The 14,743-nt window shown below is 54.0% G+C and overlaps 6 protein-coding genes across 6 annotated transcripts; 4 read left to right on the top strand and 2 right to left on the bottom strand.

The window, feature by feature from the left end:
* Positions 1-413: 413 nt before the first annotated feature.
* On the top strand, positions 414-1,554 carry CCM_00014 (uncharacterized protein; the record flags this gene model as incomplete). Its single annotated transcript, XM_006665174.1, has 2 exons — positions 414-561; positions 629-1,554. 2 exons carry the CDS (start codon positions 414-416, stop codon positions 1,552-1,554), a joined length of 1,074 nt encoding a protein of 357 aa, XP_006665237.1.
* A 246-nt stretch (positions 1,555-1,800) lies between these two features.
* On the bottom strand, positions 1,801-3,783 carry CCM_00013 (endosomal integral membrane protein, putative; the record flags this gene model as incomplete). The annotated part of the gene is made up of 2 exons (XM_006665173.1): positions 1,801-1,868; positions 1,926-3,783. 2 exons carry the CDS (start codon positions 3,781-3,783, stop codon positions 1,801-1,803), a joined length of 1,926 nt encoding a protein of 641 aa, XP_006665236.1.
* Positions 3,784-4,448: 665 nt separating this feature from the next.
* On the top strand, positions 4,449-5,594 carry CCM_00012 (Sas10/Utp3/C1D; the record flags this gene model as incomplete). The annotated part of the gene is made up of 1 exon (XM_006665172.1): positions 4,449-5,594. One exon carries the CDS (start codon positions 4,449-4,451, stop codon positions 5,592-5,594), a length of 1,146 nt encoding a protein of 381 aa, XP_006665235.1.
* A 646-nt stretch (positions 5,595-6,240) lies between these two features.
* On the top strand, positions 6,241-8,283 carry CCM_00011 (methionyl-tRNA synthetase; the record flags this gene model as incomplete). Its single annotated transcript, XM_006665171.1, has 2 exons — positions 6,241-6,426; positions 6,487-8,283. The coding sequence occupies 2 exons, from the start codon at positions 6,241-6,243 to the stop codon at positions 8,281-8,283; spliced, it is 1,983 nt and encodes a 660-aa protein (XP_006665234.1).
* Positions 8,284-8,746: 463 nt separating this feature from the next.
* On the top strand, positions 8,747-10,138 carry CCM_00010 (sulfite reductase beta subunit; the record flags this gene model as incomplete). The annotated part of the gene is made up of 2 exons (XM_006665170.1): positions 8,747-9,341; positions 9,405-10,138. 2 exons carry the CDS (start codon positions 8,747-8,749, stop codon positions 10,136-10,138), a joined length of 1,329 nt encoding a protein of 442 aa, XP_006665233.1.
* Positions 10,139-10,953: 815 nt separating this feature from the next.
* On the bottom strand, positions 10,954-13,470 carry CCM_00009 (topoisomerase II associated protein; the record flags this gene model as incomplete). Its single annotated transcript, XM_006665169.1, has 1 exon — positions 10,954-13,470. The coding sequence occupies one exon, from the start codon at positions 13,468-13,470 to the stop codon at positions 10,954-10,956; it is 2,517 nt and encodes an 838-aa protein (XP_006665232.1).
* Between the last annotated feature and the right edge of the window lie 1,273 nt (positions 13,471-14,743).

The following is a 14,743-nucleotide window of genomic DNA, read 5'->3' as shown; positions in this document are numbered from 1 at the left end:
GTAGCTTGCAGCTACCAGTCCCGGCAACCAGTGGACCAATTTACATACAGCGGAGACCATCTTGACTAGAATTGGGGGCTAATGTCGCGATTTCTGCTTCAATTGACAATTGTCGAGGATATCGTCGAAAAGGACGGAGGCTGCGTGAGTTTGTTGCCGGGAAAGGCCGACTTAGTGGCCTCAGGTTTAGACTGGTTCGAGGCGGTCCGCCAATCAGAAGTAACAATCATGACCCACTCCGTCTTCGCCTTGTGTCCAGCGCCTATCAGCGCCGCGACGGCCCATTTTCTCCAAGTTACCAAGTTCCTTCATTAGTGCAGCTTCCAGCGCGACAACCAAGTACCAGAACCTTTGGGTGATGTGGTGCTGCCGCACTCATATATCTTCAAGAGCTGCCTTCAGTACATTCTGTGATGGATACGTTCATTGATGGGCGCTTCGAGCGCCTGGAAAAGGCACTCGCGGGCCTCATCGACTCCGTCACCAAGTACCATCCTTCGATGATCCAGGCTGAGGAGCTCGTAGCTGCGGATGCAGAACTCGCAAAGGGTCTTGAGCAAGGTACCTATGACCAAGAACCGTGGCGCAGTGGCAAACTCTTGATAAATCTTATGCGCTGCGCCTGAAGAGATTTCACTGACGTTTTGTACGACAGTGCAAGCCCACCAAAACAACTACGTGAGAATACTCGAATTACGGCAAGCGTCGGCTAGCCTCGACACGCAAATACGCGACACCTTAACAAGTCTCGCCAACGCTCGCCGAGATATTGTCAACACCCCTACTACAAAATTTCCGTCCGGCCCCAATTACCCCATCGCTTATTCAGAACTACTCAGCTATGCGCGGCGCATCAGCAAGATGACAATGCCGCCGGCGGCCACGATAAACGCATCGGTTGCTCCTTCTGGCTTGCAAAGCCCTACCGCTGGTGAATCATCACAGGCTGTCACACCCGCGGCGACGACCCCCGCGGCCGGCGCGACACCAGCTACCAGTACACCACTACCAACGCAAAGCCCCGCCGCTCTCAATGGCGTAGGCGGTGCGCATGGCGCCGGCGCACAGCAGTCTCAACAGGTGCAGGGAAGCTCCTCGGGGCCCTCACTGCTGACGAGCCTACCCGAGCCCATGACGCAGTGGCTGAACCCGCTCTCAGGGCAGGTCTTCTTCCCATGGCCGCAAGAGGACAAGATTCGATCCGGATCGCTCGCGGCCAACCAGATCCTCGTCGAGGCAGGCATCAATCCGCGGGGGTACGACCCCGTCGCGGAGGAAGAGCGCAAGAAGAAGGAGGAGGCAGAACGCAAGGAGCGCGAAGAGCAAGAGGCACGAGAGCAGGAGGAACGCGACAGAATCTTGCGCGAGGAGAGAGAAAGAGTGCGGCAGGAGCGTGAGCGCCAGAGGGAAAAGGAGCAAGAAGAATGGCGCAGGGCGAGCGTTGCCGCGGGCACGGCAGACGCACCAGGCAGTGCGCTGCCCAAGGGTCCCGAGAAGAAGCAGTTCCAGTTCACAAATTTGGACGATCTGGATGATGACGATGACGATGACTAGCGAATGACTGCATTTTTACACCTTTCACCATAAAAGCGAGCGGTCATAGCCATGGATGCCGACAGCACAGGCAACAGGAAAACTGGCTTCTGTATTTTACAATCTAATAGTAGATGAAGAACTTCATGTAACAATCGTCAATGCCGCTCTGGCCTTCATCATGATATGTTACCTAGTTTGGGCCTACAGCACCGTTTCTCTTTCCCCCTCTACGCAGGCGACTGCATTACTCCCTCCCACGAACGCTTAGTCAATCTTGATGGACTTGTAGATTCTCATGACGAACCACCAGCTAGCGAAGTATCCAATAGAACCTATATATTGTCAGCTTTTTGTCTCGTGCGGGGTCGGGGTTCAACAGGTCAACTTACCAGCGAGGATGAAGAAAAGAAACGAAATGAGGGCGCTGTAGCCAACATACAAGACAGTGCCAGCAAACCCGCCGAGCTTCACCTTGGTTATGAGGTACAGCAGGCAGTTAAGGAAGATGTAGCCGCCGCTCATGCCCGCAGCCAGGAACGAGCGCCACTGCCAGTGGTAGTTTTCAGAGCAGAGGAGGAAGTAGGTCAATAGGATCGTTACCGTGGCGCAGACAACCACCATCAATGAGTAGCAGAGGAACAGGAAGCCAAACATGTAGTAGACCCGGCTGAACCAGATCGAGTTCATGATAAAGTACAGCTCGACAAAGATGGCGCCAAACGGCAGCAGACCGACAATGAGCATGCTGGGAATGGGCTTGAGGTACGTCGTCGAGGGTGGGATCTGACGCGGGATCTGGTTCGTGCGGACGGGTGCCTCGATCTTGGCGCTACGAAAGCCGAGCCAAGAGCCAACGACAGACAAGGGAATGGAAATAATGAACCAGATTGCCAACAGCACCAGCATCGTCGTAAAGGGCACGGCGCCGGACGACTGCTTGGCCCACAGGAACAGGTCTAGGAGGAAAAAGGTACCAAAGACAATGGCAGGCACGAGGAGCGGCGTCAAGCCAATGTTCATCTTCCACTGGTCGCCTCCCATGGCCTTGTACACACGCGCGGATACGTAGCCACCCACGGAGCCGAGAATGGTGTAGAGCAGAATCATAATGGTGCCGAGAGAGCCGCGGTTGGAAGGCGAGAGGAAGCCCAACAGCGCAAAGACAATGGTACTGGCAGTCATGACGAAGATCTGGACACCGTTTCCTAGCAGGACCGAAAGCAAAAGAGGGTGCGACGGGTTGCGGAAGACGTCACCGTGAACGAGTTTCCAACCCGAGTCTTCCTGCACGCCTTCCTCCAGCACAGAAGTGCCACTCAGATCCTCCAGGTTGATCTGGTCCAGACGGTTGTAGCGCGCAATGTCCTTCTTGAGCGTGCGTACAAGGACGGACATGACCGTCATCACCAGGATGACGACAATGATGGCCGTGTCGATGAGCCAGAACCAGTGGATCTTGGGGTCAAAGACATGCAAGTACTTGTCCCATCGCGTCGCCCATGCGGTCGGGGACTTTTCCCAGAAGACGCTGTAGCTGTACTTGACCTTTTGCGTGCCCGTTTCGGGAAGGATCAGGTAGGGGTGGCCGTCCTTGCAGTCGACCTCGCCTGTGTACTTTTTAGAGCTGGGCTCGACGCGCACACCGACCACACGCAGCTGGTTCGCGTTGCCGCCGACCTCGTGATACTCGACAAAGATGTCGTAGTGGTTGTTGAGGACAATGTTGTCGGCCTCGTCCATACCGCCAAGAAAGAAGCCGGGGCTGTAAAAGGAGGTGCCCGTGAGGCGGTCCTCAATCTTCTGGCCGGCCGGCAGGCCGTCGACAAGCCAGTTCAGGCTGTAGCCCTCATCGATGCGCTCTCGCAGAAATTCGACCGAGTTCTCCGGGTAATCGACCTCGCACAGCGCCTTGCACGTCTCCTCCTTCTTCATCGACAGCTCAAAGGGGGACGTCATGATGCGGTCGCCAAAGAGGATGCTGCCGAGGCTCTCCGACACGTACTCAGGGCCCTTGTCGGGCCTGCAGAAGCCGAAGCCGGGGTGGTAGTACTCGAAGGAGACGACCGAGTGCAGGCGCGCGTCCTGCGGGCCGGCGATGGGCTTGATGCTGTTGACGTGGAGAGGCACCTTGTCGCCCTCCTTGTATGACGTCGGGGCGACGCCGGGCAGGTAGAACGCGGATGCGAGCTGCGGCGCGGCGAGCAGGGTCGCCAGCAGCGCCGAGGGCGCGGCTGTTGTGAAATGCATTGTCGTTTTGGTTCGTTGGTTTATATCATGTCAAGGCGCGTCGTCGGGGACAGGTGTATGCGCCGGGCGGCGTACGCTCGAGGCGAGGCTATCCACAGGGGAAACGTGTCCAGGAACGCTTTCGAAGCTGAGTTCGGGTATGCTCGCGAAATGAACAACAATTCGGGAAGATGACCGGCTCCTCGGGAAAAAAATCCCTAGTTGACAGGAAGTCGTAGCGCGACAAGGCAAGGAGGTTAAAATAAGGGAGCTTGGTAGGCTAGCAAAAAGTGACCAAGTGGTTTACTTATGCGACGTAGGATTCCATGCCAATAGCCCAAGGACAAGTAGACAAGCTAGGAACGCTTACATAAGGAACAGGGTCTTAGGTCTTACAAGTTGCGGTATCAGTGCACAGGAACTGTGCAACGGCATTTCAAAAGTAATTGTAGAAGAGGATATAATTCGAGATCAGAATATAACCAAAGCTTCCCATTGTCTACTGTTTACAATTTGACCGAAATAATATAGGTTCGCTTCAAAGGCGCATGATAGTTACTTGGATTAATGACCTGGGCTGACCCGCTCCCGTGGCCCCGCTAAAAAGTTTCGAGAAGGGTTCTTGCTCGCAAAAAAATCGAGACTGACTTGCGCCCAGCTCCTTCAACGGTCAAACTTCACATATCATGGCAGCCCCGGCAACTCTTTCTGCCCTTCTGGAGCAGCTAACACAGTCCCTATCGTTAACTCAGGAGGCTACACCCGCTCTGTCCACAATCGAGCATCCTAAAGATGGAATCTCACTACTAGATGTGAAGAACGAGGTGCTTCTGTCTTACCTAGAGAACCTCGTTTTCCTCATTCTGCTCAAAATCCGAAATAACAAGAACCCGAATAGCACGCAAAAAGACGACAAGCTGGACGAACAAGTCCGATCAAAACTTGTTGAGTTACGGTTGTACCTAGAAAAGGGTGCCCGCCCGCTGGAGGAGAAGCTCAGATTTTCGATTGAAAGATTTCTTCGCACCGCGGATGATGCTCAGCGCGAGGAGCAACTGAAGGACTTACAGAAGAATGAAAAGACAGGCTCTGAAAGCGACGAAGACGAGTCGGGCTCCGGATCAGACGACGAGGATGAAGAATCAGAAGCCGAGCAGCAAAAGCCCCAGAGTACTATACGAGGAAAACAATCTGCCGTCCCCAAATTCGGTAATTTGGTGGATGATGTAACTGCGCGGCCTACGCAACGAGACGGCGCTCCGTCTGGAGTCTACCAACCGCCCAAGAGAGATCGCCAAGTCATGGATACCGGCGCGCGCAGAGAAAAGGTCGATCGCCGGCCCAACAGGTCACGAACCATGGAAGAGTTTGTCAACATGGAACTCTCAGCCGCCCCCATGGCTGAGCCCAGTATCGGTACCACAATTGTGCAGGGCGGCCGCAAGACGAAGACGACGGCCGATCGCGAGGCTGAAGCGGAGCGCCGCGAGTACGAAGAGACCAACTACACACGTCTACCAAAGGAAAGCAAAAAGGACAAGGCAAAGAAGGCTAGCCAAGACGGTAGCAGCCGTCGCATGCAGTTTGGTGGCGAGGAGTGGCATAACCTGGGCGAAGGCGTTGATCGCATTGATCGCCTCACCAAGCGCAAAGAGGGAGGCAAGGGCGCCAACGTCCGCGCAATGCTGGACAAGAGCCGCAAGCGTGATCGCGAAACAACAGATGGGCCCAGAGGTAGCGGACACGCGGGCGGACACGAGATTGGTGAGAGATTTAATAAAAAGGTCAAAATGTTGGAGGCGGGCCGCAAGAGCAGAGGGAAAAACAGGTAGAAGCCACATACTTTTGAAGCGATTGAATATATTCCATGCTCAACGTCAACCCGCGTCATACTATGTGGAATCAATTGTTCTTGGTGCTGAGTAGGCTCATTCCTCTTGTTTATATAGATCCTGATTTATAATAGACGTGACAGCTGATTTTATAGCCATGTGGAAGGTTCGAGGACGCTGAGATGGAACACCCGCATTAACGCATAGCCTCGCTAAAGGGGGGACCCCTCCATTCAATGTTAGGCAGGTTTCAATCTTGACGTGGAAAAGACAGGTCCGAACTTGGACAAAATAGGGAAAATTACGTCTTATAGAAAACAATACGTGCAGAAAACATTCTTTGACCTTCTCGCATGACATTCCGCCCCCGCCCTCCAGTGCCGCCTTGACAATTATGTACCTAAGCGAAACTTGTCGAGCAGCGGGCACGTCAATTTTGTAGAAACACCCCGCCATCGCTCCCAGTTCTTCTGACTCACCCCACCATCCGATTGCGACTTTGCAGATAAACCCGCCGTTGATCCGCCTTGTCAAGTCCCTGCCGGTTCAATTTTGTGGTGATACTACGCTCCTTCATTATCTAGAATTCTCCCGTTTTTTAAAGCTCCATCGCATTGTCCCCACGCCGAAAACGGCAGCCTCGAAAATGGCAAGCGCCACCACGCCCATCCTTCCCGCTGAGGGCAAGCGCAACGTCTTGATCACCAGCGCTCTCCCCTACTCCAACAACCTGCCACACTTGGGCAACGTCATTGGCAGTGTTCTGTCAGCCGACTTGTACGCCCGATACTGCAGAGCCAGAGGATACCAGACTCTGTACGTTTGCGGCACTGTAAGTAGCGTCCAGTCGGCATCGCATGCTCACGAGAGCCCCCGTTGACATCATTTTCAGGATCAATACGGCACCGCTACCGAAACAAAGGCCCTCGAGGAAGGCACCGACCCTGCTTCCCTTTGCGCCAAGTACCATGCCCTTCACAAGTCCATCTACGACTGGTTCCGCATTGATTTCGATATTTTCGACAAGACGCCGACGCAACACCAGACCGACATCGTACAAGACATCTTTACCAAGCTTTGGAAGAATGGCTACATTTACGAAGATGAGACCATTCAGCCGTTTTGTCCCGTAGAGTCCCACAATACTTTCCTTGCCGACCGTTTCGTCGAGGGCGAATGCTCCATCTGTGGTGACAAGGGCGCCCGTGGCGACCAGTGCGACGCCTGCGGCTCTATTCTCGATCCTCTCAAGCCCGAAGAAACGGGAGCCGTCGACGGAGACGCGGCCATTGAAGTCAAGGCTACCGGCTGGCTGGTCAACCCCCGCTGCAAGGTCGACGGCACAGCTCCCGAAGCCCGCAAGACGAAGCACCTTTATCTGAAGCTCGATGACATCTCGGAGGAGCTGAAAGCTTGGTACAAGACCACCGCCGATAACGGCTGGAGCACAAACGCCAAAGCCATTACCCAATCTTGGATTGACAAGGGTCTCAAGCCTCGTGCCATCTCCCGAGATCTGAAGTGGGGTGTCCCAATCCCTGCTGTAGAAGGCTTAAACGTTGAAGACTATGCTCGCAAGGTCTTTTACGTCTGGTTCGATGCCTGCATTGGCTACATATCCATCACCAAGACTTATACTGATGGTGACAACCGAGACGGCAAGAACTGGGAGAAGTGGTGGAAGAACCCCGAGAACGTCGAGCTTATGCAATTCCAGGGTAAGGATAACGTTGGTTTCCACAGCATCGTTTTCCCTTCTTCTTTGCTTGGTACCAAGGAGAACTGGACCAAGGTAACCAGAATCTCCGCTACGGAGTACCTCAACTACGAACAGGGGAAGTTCTCCAAGTCTCGCGGTATCGGCGTGTTTGGCAACAACGCCAAGGATACTGGCATTGACCCTGACATCTGGCGATTCTATCTGCTCTCTCGCCGTCCCGAACTGGCAGATTCGGAATTCAAGTGGGAAGAATTCATTGATGTCAACAACAACGAATTGCTCAAGAATGTTGGCAATTTCATCCAGCGTACCCTGAAATTCTGTGTGGCTAAGATGGATAGCACTGTCCCCGCCGCTACCGTCAGCAACGATGTTATCGAGTCGCACAAGCAGTCAGCTAATCAGATACTTGCCTCATACATTGAACATCAGGAGGCCAACAAGATGCGCATTGGTATTTCCGATATTCTCACCTTTTCAGCTCTCGGAAACAAGTTCCTTCAGGACAATGGCTTGAACAACAAGCTCTTGGCTGAGGAACCGGAACTTTGCAACACAGTTATCAATGTTGCCATCAACCATGTGCACCTCTTGGCCGGCCTGCTCTACCCTTATATGCCCACTACGGCTGAATCCATCTTCCAGCAGCTTGGTCAGGAGCCAAACCCATTCATTCCCGATGTCTTTGGCTTTACCGCCGTCCCTGTTGGTCACAAGATTGGCACCCCTGGTCCTCTCTTCTCCGTCATTCCTGCTGCCAAGCTCGATGAGTGGCGCGATGCCTACGGTGGCGCAGAGCTGAAGAAACAAAAGGCCATTGAGGCGGAGAAGGCCGCGGCGAAGAAGGCGAAGAAGCTTGCTGATAAGGAGAAGAAGAAGGCCAAGAAGGCTGAGACCGCAGATTTGAAGACGGAAGGTGCTTCCACTGCTGCGGATATTTCGAAGCTATCTTTGGAGGAAAAGAAATAAATGTGAACCGTTGTAGATTAATGATAGAAATGATGTGGAATGGAGTCTAGGGGTGATGAGGAGTTTCAACCATAGCGTGGTAGGGCAGAGTTATATCCAATGTCAGGAGGCAATTAAATGACTACCTGAGTATGCTTTTTGATTTATAAATCCGGTGCATTTCTTTATTGACGCGAAAGTTCGTGGCAATGCAAGGTGATGGCATTACTGAGGTAGTCAGTGCATTTCCAACGGCTTTGTACCCCACCATAGAGCGCGGTACCCCACCATAAAGTTGTGTCCTGCCAAAACTTTTTGACTCGACTTTCATTCAGCAAGCTCTTTCCATTTACACAAGCACTCGCCAATGAAGAAATTTTGAAACATCGGCTACCATATAACTAAGACATATAAATCCTACTGTCAAATCATCCCGCATCGAAACGTACGTTCGAGGGCGTAACCTCGCCTGCGCCGGCCCGTGATGAGCACCTCACCCAGCGACGGCACCGTCGACGTCGACCTTCCCGACGCGCCCACCGCGCCCTTCCCCCTCCACAGCGACACTCACACCGCCAACCATGTCGAAAACGACGAAGACGATGACCCCATAACCGCATCGTACCCCGTGTTCCTCAACCCTGCGCTGCCGCTGGGCCGGCGTCTGCTGGTGCTGCAGCATCCGAACCGGACCGACGACCACGGCGCGCGAGCGCCGCCATCGGAGCTGCGGCTCAAGGCCGAGTCGGGCATGGTCGAGGTGGACATGCCGCTCGACTACAACGAGGCGTACGACCGCGACAAGGGTCTGCGCTGGGGCCGCACCCTGCAGACGTCGATGGCGGCCAAGAATGGCGGCAGCCACGGCCTCGCAGGCGGCTTCGGCTTCGGCGCCGTGCAGCAGCGCGGTGCGGGTGCGGGTGCTGGTGGTGCGAGAAAAAGAAACGAGGTGGACGCCGAGGACCTGATTGACTGGAACGAGGCGGTCCGGCAAGACAAGGTCCTCAGAACGCAGACCCTGGGCGGGCAGTACCCGGACGCGGACGAAGTACAGTACATGGTTGGCGTGTTTCAAGGCAGTTAGTGTCGCCCAAATAACACAACGAGTTTTTGTCATGTTGATTGCTGACCTGTTTCCTCAGATGACCTGCACCTGACGCCCGTCTCGTCCCTCGTGCACCTCCGTCCGCAGCTGCACCACCTCGACGCCGCGACGCAGCAGGAGCGCCAGGCCGCGGCCAAGGAGGCCGGTGCCGCCGCCGCCTCCAGTTCCGGTGGCGCCACCGCCGGCCCCGGCGCCACAGGCAACCCCGCCGCGCGCGCCATCCACATGAGCATCAAGACGACGGCGGACGGCGAGACGGTCACGACGGAGACTATTGCCGACCGCCTGCGGTTCGTCCAAGGCGAGGCCTGGCGCAAGCTACGCTATACGGACGAGAACGAAGAGGCCGCGTGGGAGGTGTACAACGAGAGCCTCTTCCTGAGCGCCTCCGAAGCACGAGCACCACCACCGGGTAGCGAGAAGAAGAAGAAGACGGGCAGCAACGAAGAGGAACTGCCGTACCGGTCGTTGCAAGGCGCCGTGGCCACGTTTGCGTCCAAGTGGGAGAGTGGCCAGCTTCTCGAGGCCGTCAGCGGCATGAAGAAGCCGCCGCCCGTCGTCGTCGTGCCCGCGGCGGTCAAAAAGGCAAAGGCGGCGGCCGAGGCAGAGGCCAAGGCCAAGGATGTCGAGGAGAAGAGGAAGGCGGCCGAGGCGCAGATGGCGGCGACGGCGACGGCAGCAGCGGCGGCGGAAGAGACGAGGCGGCCCAAGAGAGCTCCTAGAGGAGGCGGCGGGCTCGGCACGGCTAAGCGTCCAAGTAGGGCAAAGTAAGGTATTGGCTGCAAGATGGGTCGAGCCTTTGTATATAGTCGTCTTTCCAGTCTGGGATAGCGAGATTACAACATTTGCATATATAAAGACATGAAGAATATTCTACTTTGCCGACCTATTACAGTGAAAGGGCATGCGGGAGCAAGCCTGTTGCTTAAACTTGTTTTTATTTCCTGTTCCCATTTTACAGCTGTTTTTTTTTGTTGGCAGAATGATGTAAAGCAAAAAAAAGATAAACAAAACAAGGAATGTTGAGAAAATGCTATTGCGGTAGACAATACATGTTCGCTCAAGCTTTTTGTCCCCGATGAGCTGAAGCACTCTTGTTCTTGTCCGCCTGCACCATATCTCTGCTTCAGCTTTCCAGTTTTATCTTTGCAACCTAGCCCATATTATACATTCTGCAGAAAAAGAATGAAAACATTACGCTTGATTCAGTCTCCCATGTATTAAAACAAAAGACGCAGAAAGCATACGCAAGATACGCAAGACCAAAACCAAGAGAATAATAAGCAGCCGAATAAATGATATAGCCAACACGTGAACATGTCCTTTCGCCCTTCACCAGCCAAAACATCTCGCCAATATCTGCATGTTCATCAAGAAAGCACATGTCGTCATGACGGCCGTATGCTTCGTAAAAGAAATGCGGGACAAATAGATGTAGATGTAATAAAAATAGACGAATTCCTTTCAGGCCCCAAACTGTGCTCCCTCCTATTGGATCCCAAGCTTTTAGATGACATTCGCTGTGCGTCGAAGCATTGTACAGAACCGTGTATGTGTAAAAACAGATTAGGACAGGTCTTGCCAATTTACTGCAAGAGTTCCACATCAAGGCCAATGGCTCTCATGAATAGATTGACACTGGCCAGGCGTTCTGTGGCCATGGCCGGTGGTAGAGTCTTGGACAAAGTGACGGTGTCGAGAACACGGTCTTTGACGGCCAGGACCAAGCGTGTCTGTTGGTCGTGATTCGCGCTGACGCCCATGGCAGCGAGGAATTGCCAGACATAGACATCGATACCGGCGTTGACGCTGCCGGGGAACATGTGAGGGAGCGAGGGCTCTAGCCGGCTGAAGAGAATATCAAAAGTTTGTTCCCACTTCTGCCACTGCTCAGGGTTGCCAGCACCAGTCTGCTTCAGAAGAACAGTTCGGCTTAGGATTAAAGTGAGCATTGAAAGACCAATGCGAGTTTTTGCAATCAGGTCCAGGTTCAGCTTAGTGGCAATCAAGTTCAGGACCCCATCAACAATGTCCAGACCAGTGTCGTTGAAGTATTGCATGAGCGATGGCATGACGGTTGATAGGAAGAGCTCAATATTTTCACGCATTCTCGAGTTGAGCGTGGTATCATCGTCAGTAACGGCGGCACCTTGAACCACGTCAAGCTGATCAAGGTGATACACAATCATTGTCAAAATGGTAGTGCGCTGCTCGAAGTTAAGGTGGGGGAATATGCGAGGAATGGCCTTCTTGCCCTTGGCACAAGACAAGAAAGCTATGAACGGGTGAGGCACAGTGGCGCCGATGGGCTCATGAACTTTGAGCTCGTTCCAGAGCTGGGCATTTAGAGCCTCGAGCTCTGCGGCCCATTCGCGGTGCTTCTCCTCCAGCGCATGGTCGACCGGGCCAGCCATGGGAGGTGGGATGGCTCTGACCTGGTCTTCGAGTTTCATGAGAGTGTCATAGACACGCTCAACGTTGCGCAGTATAGCTCTGCGATCAGGTCCGGTAGTGGCGCTTCGTGCGGTGGCAGGACGAGGAGACTCGGCCTCCTTTCGCTGAATGTTGAGAAGGGGCTTGGGAGTCTTGGCGTTACTGAACGAGATTTTACCGAGACTGCCAGCAATTACCAGCTGGGGGTTCTTGGGCTTGTTCTTGGCCGCCTCGACAGCTCTCTGCACCTGCTGTTCCATACGCTGAATGTGGTTCTCAGCAGGGCGGCCGTGGCGACGTGGTCCATGACGGCTGCCAGTCTGGAACAGATAGGTCTGAGCAAAGTTGCTGAGGGGTTGACTAGGGTTCTGTCTCTGGCCGGCACGGATGTGGCTGTAAACCTGGTAGTAAAAGTCTTCGGCAATGGAAGTGTCGCCCGTCTGCTCTGCAGGATTGCCGGTGGCAGCTATGAGCTGCTGCAGCTGAATTCGCGTGATGAAGTTCTTGTCCTGAGGGGTCATTACGCCATTGTCCTTGGACAAAAGCCAAATCTTGTGGTTACGCTTGGCACGTTTGGTTTCCTGATCTAGGAAAGCCGCTTTTTCCTCTTCGGACATGCCGGACAGTTGAGGGTGGTTGTGCAAGTGATGCATAGGACCAGCACCACTTGGAGTTCTTCCATGATGCTGACCAGCTTGACCAGCGAAAGCGCCGCGCTGAGCATCGCCGGAGAGCCTGTTTGGGTTCTGCAATATTTGGGTCGGGTGAGCGTGCTGGCGCAAGAACTGTTCCTCAGTAAGGACTTGGCGCTGATGAGGCTCCTGTCCAGATTGAGGACGCTGAAGGATGGTGACGGGGTGACCTTGGGCAGGGCCTTGCTGAGAATACTGTCCCTGGTGAGCAGGCATCTGCTGGTGTCCTGGGTAGTAGCCTGCATTCACTTGAGGTTGGGCTGGGCTGGACTGCTGGGCAGGCTGCTGGGCAGGCTGCTGGGCTGCCGTGGCTGCCTTGGGCTCAGATCGCATGGCTGCCTCAACCTCCTCCAAACTCATCATCTTGCGACTCTTTGATTGCGCTTCGGGAGCAGCGGCAGCCTTGGAAGCGCCGATGCCCCAGATGCTTTGGTCGACATGGAGATCGGGGATGGGTTCTGTTGCGCGATACTTTTCGTAGCCAGTGCGAGCAGGAGCTTGATGATATTGCTGTTGTTGATAGTGGTGCTGCTGGTGCTGCTGGTGCTGCTGAGGCTGCTGAGGCTGCTGAGGCTGCTGATGCTGCTGGGGAGCATTGTAGGGATCGGTAGGAGGTTGGGCGGTATATCCCTGAGGGGCATTCGACTTGGCGACGGGTTGCTGGCGGTTGAATCGAAGGTGCTCCTCCTCGATTGCATCGGCAACCTTGGCAGTCTGACCGAAGAAGTCAAAATCCTTGCCAACCTTGGAGGTTTTGACTACATCACCGCCACCGCTTCCACCGCCAAACGTATCGTCGTTGAAGGCGTCATCTGCATCGTCAAGCTTGTCGCCAAGACCGTCGTAGGTATCCTCGAAGTCAAGGGCGTCGTCGGCGCCGGTATTACCGCCTGAGAGGGCAGCAAAGGGGTCGTGCGCTTGGGAGAAGCCCGGAGCAGCAGCGTTGTGGCCACCTGTGTCGAAACTGAAGAAAGACATTGTTGCTCTAGTGTATTATGGTCAACGTAGAGTGTACTGAGAAGCAGCGTTAGCTATGAGTTGTCGTCGTAGCGCTACTGGGCAAGCCGGCTCTGCGCCGAGACCCGACGAAGAGAAGCTGGGCACGCTTCCACATTTTATACAGTGGCGTCATCGGGTCAGTGTCGTGATGGAGAACGTACCACTAGGAGTTGTTGCGAAAAGGACAGCTGAGGCAGAGACGCACAAATCTGTCATGGTGTGTGATGGCAACCAAAATAGAGAGGGCGGCGTCGCCAACAGCTGCGAGGCACTATGAAATACAGCGCAGGGGAGAAGAAGCTCCGGAACGAAGCAAAGCACAGGTTGTAAAGATCGGAGAACAAGGGAACTCTTCTAAGGTGAGGATGCAGGGAGCAGCAAAGCTGGTGGGAAGGTGAGGGAGGAACTGACGAGGTGCGAGCCTCCCCCACTCTCGGCTGCGGAGGACCAGCGAGAGAAGTCACGTGATGGAAAACCGCTGGATGTACTTCTGCAGATGAGAACGCAATTCTATCAAAAGAATGAGTTACATCTTGAATGAATTGGTATATCTGGGTAGTCTAACTTTTGGAAGATCTCCATACCTTGTAAGGGCGTGCCGTGAAGGCTGATTTGGTGGTCTGCCAGTTGTGGCCCCGAGTGACTACATGGCCACATCGCGTAAGACTGCTATTGTTCCAGCGGACCCGCCTGGCTGTTCTACCTAGTAGAACTTGCAACATATTCATGTCCATATTCATATTTTCTTTTCCTTTCCTGAGTTTCCAGGCATTGCCAGCAAAGGTATGTCCTAGGTACCTAGTTGCCAGACTAGGTACTCATCAGTAGCAACCAAAATTAACATGAGCACAACAGCGCTTATCCGGCTCAAGTTCAGTTGTCAATGTCACCACATTAAAGTATAAGCAAAGGGTAGTTGTTCATTTCTGAGATACCCTGTAATATAAATAACATTAGCTGTTTCGTCTAATCGATCCATATCTCGGCATAAGCTTGCACCGTAGTGTTCGAAATAGCAACACGAGGAGGCGATAGAGGTGATAGACAACCTGGTTGATGTGGACTTGGCGCCTTTGCCGGTAGCCGTGTGGCGCCGTTGCGACACGGGATGACACGATTGTAGTTACAACCACCTGCATTTGGCAACTCGGGACAAGTTCATTTCGCAAGTATTACAGTTCCTTTTATTATTGTAATCCCTCCCCCGCCAAGCTGTGCCGAGCATCCGCTGAACGCGCCATTGTGACCGACC

The sequence above is a fragment of the Cordyceps militaris genome, assembly GCF_000225605.1.
Source record: "Cordyceps militaris CM01 unplaced genomic scaffold CCM_S00001, whole genome shotgun sequence".
In the NCBI taxonomy this organism is placed as follows: Eukaryota; Fungi; Ascomycota; class Sordariomycetes; order Hypocreales; family Cordycipitaceae; genus Cordyceps; species Cordyceps militaris.
The sequence above is the reverse complement of the archived record's forward strand: the minus strand, read 5'-3'. Positions and strand labels throughout refer to the sequence as shown.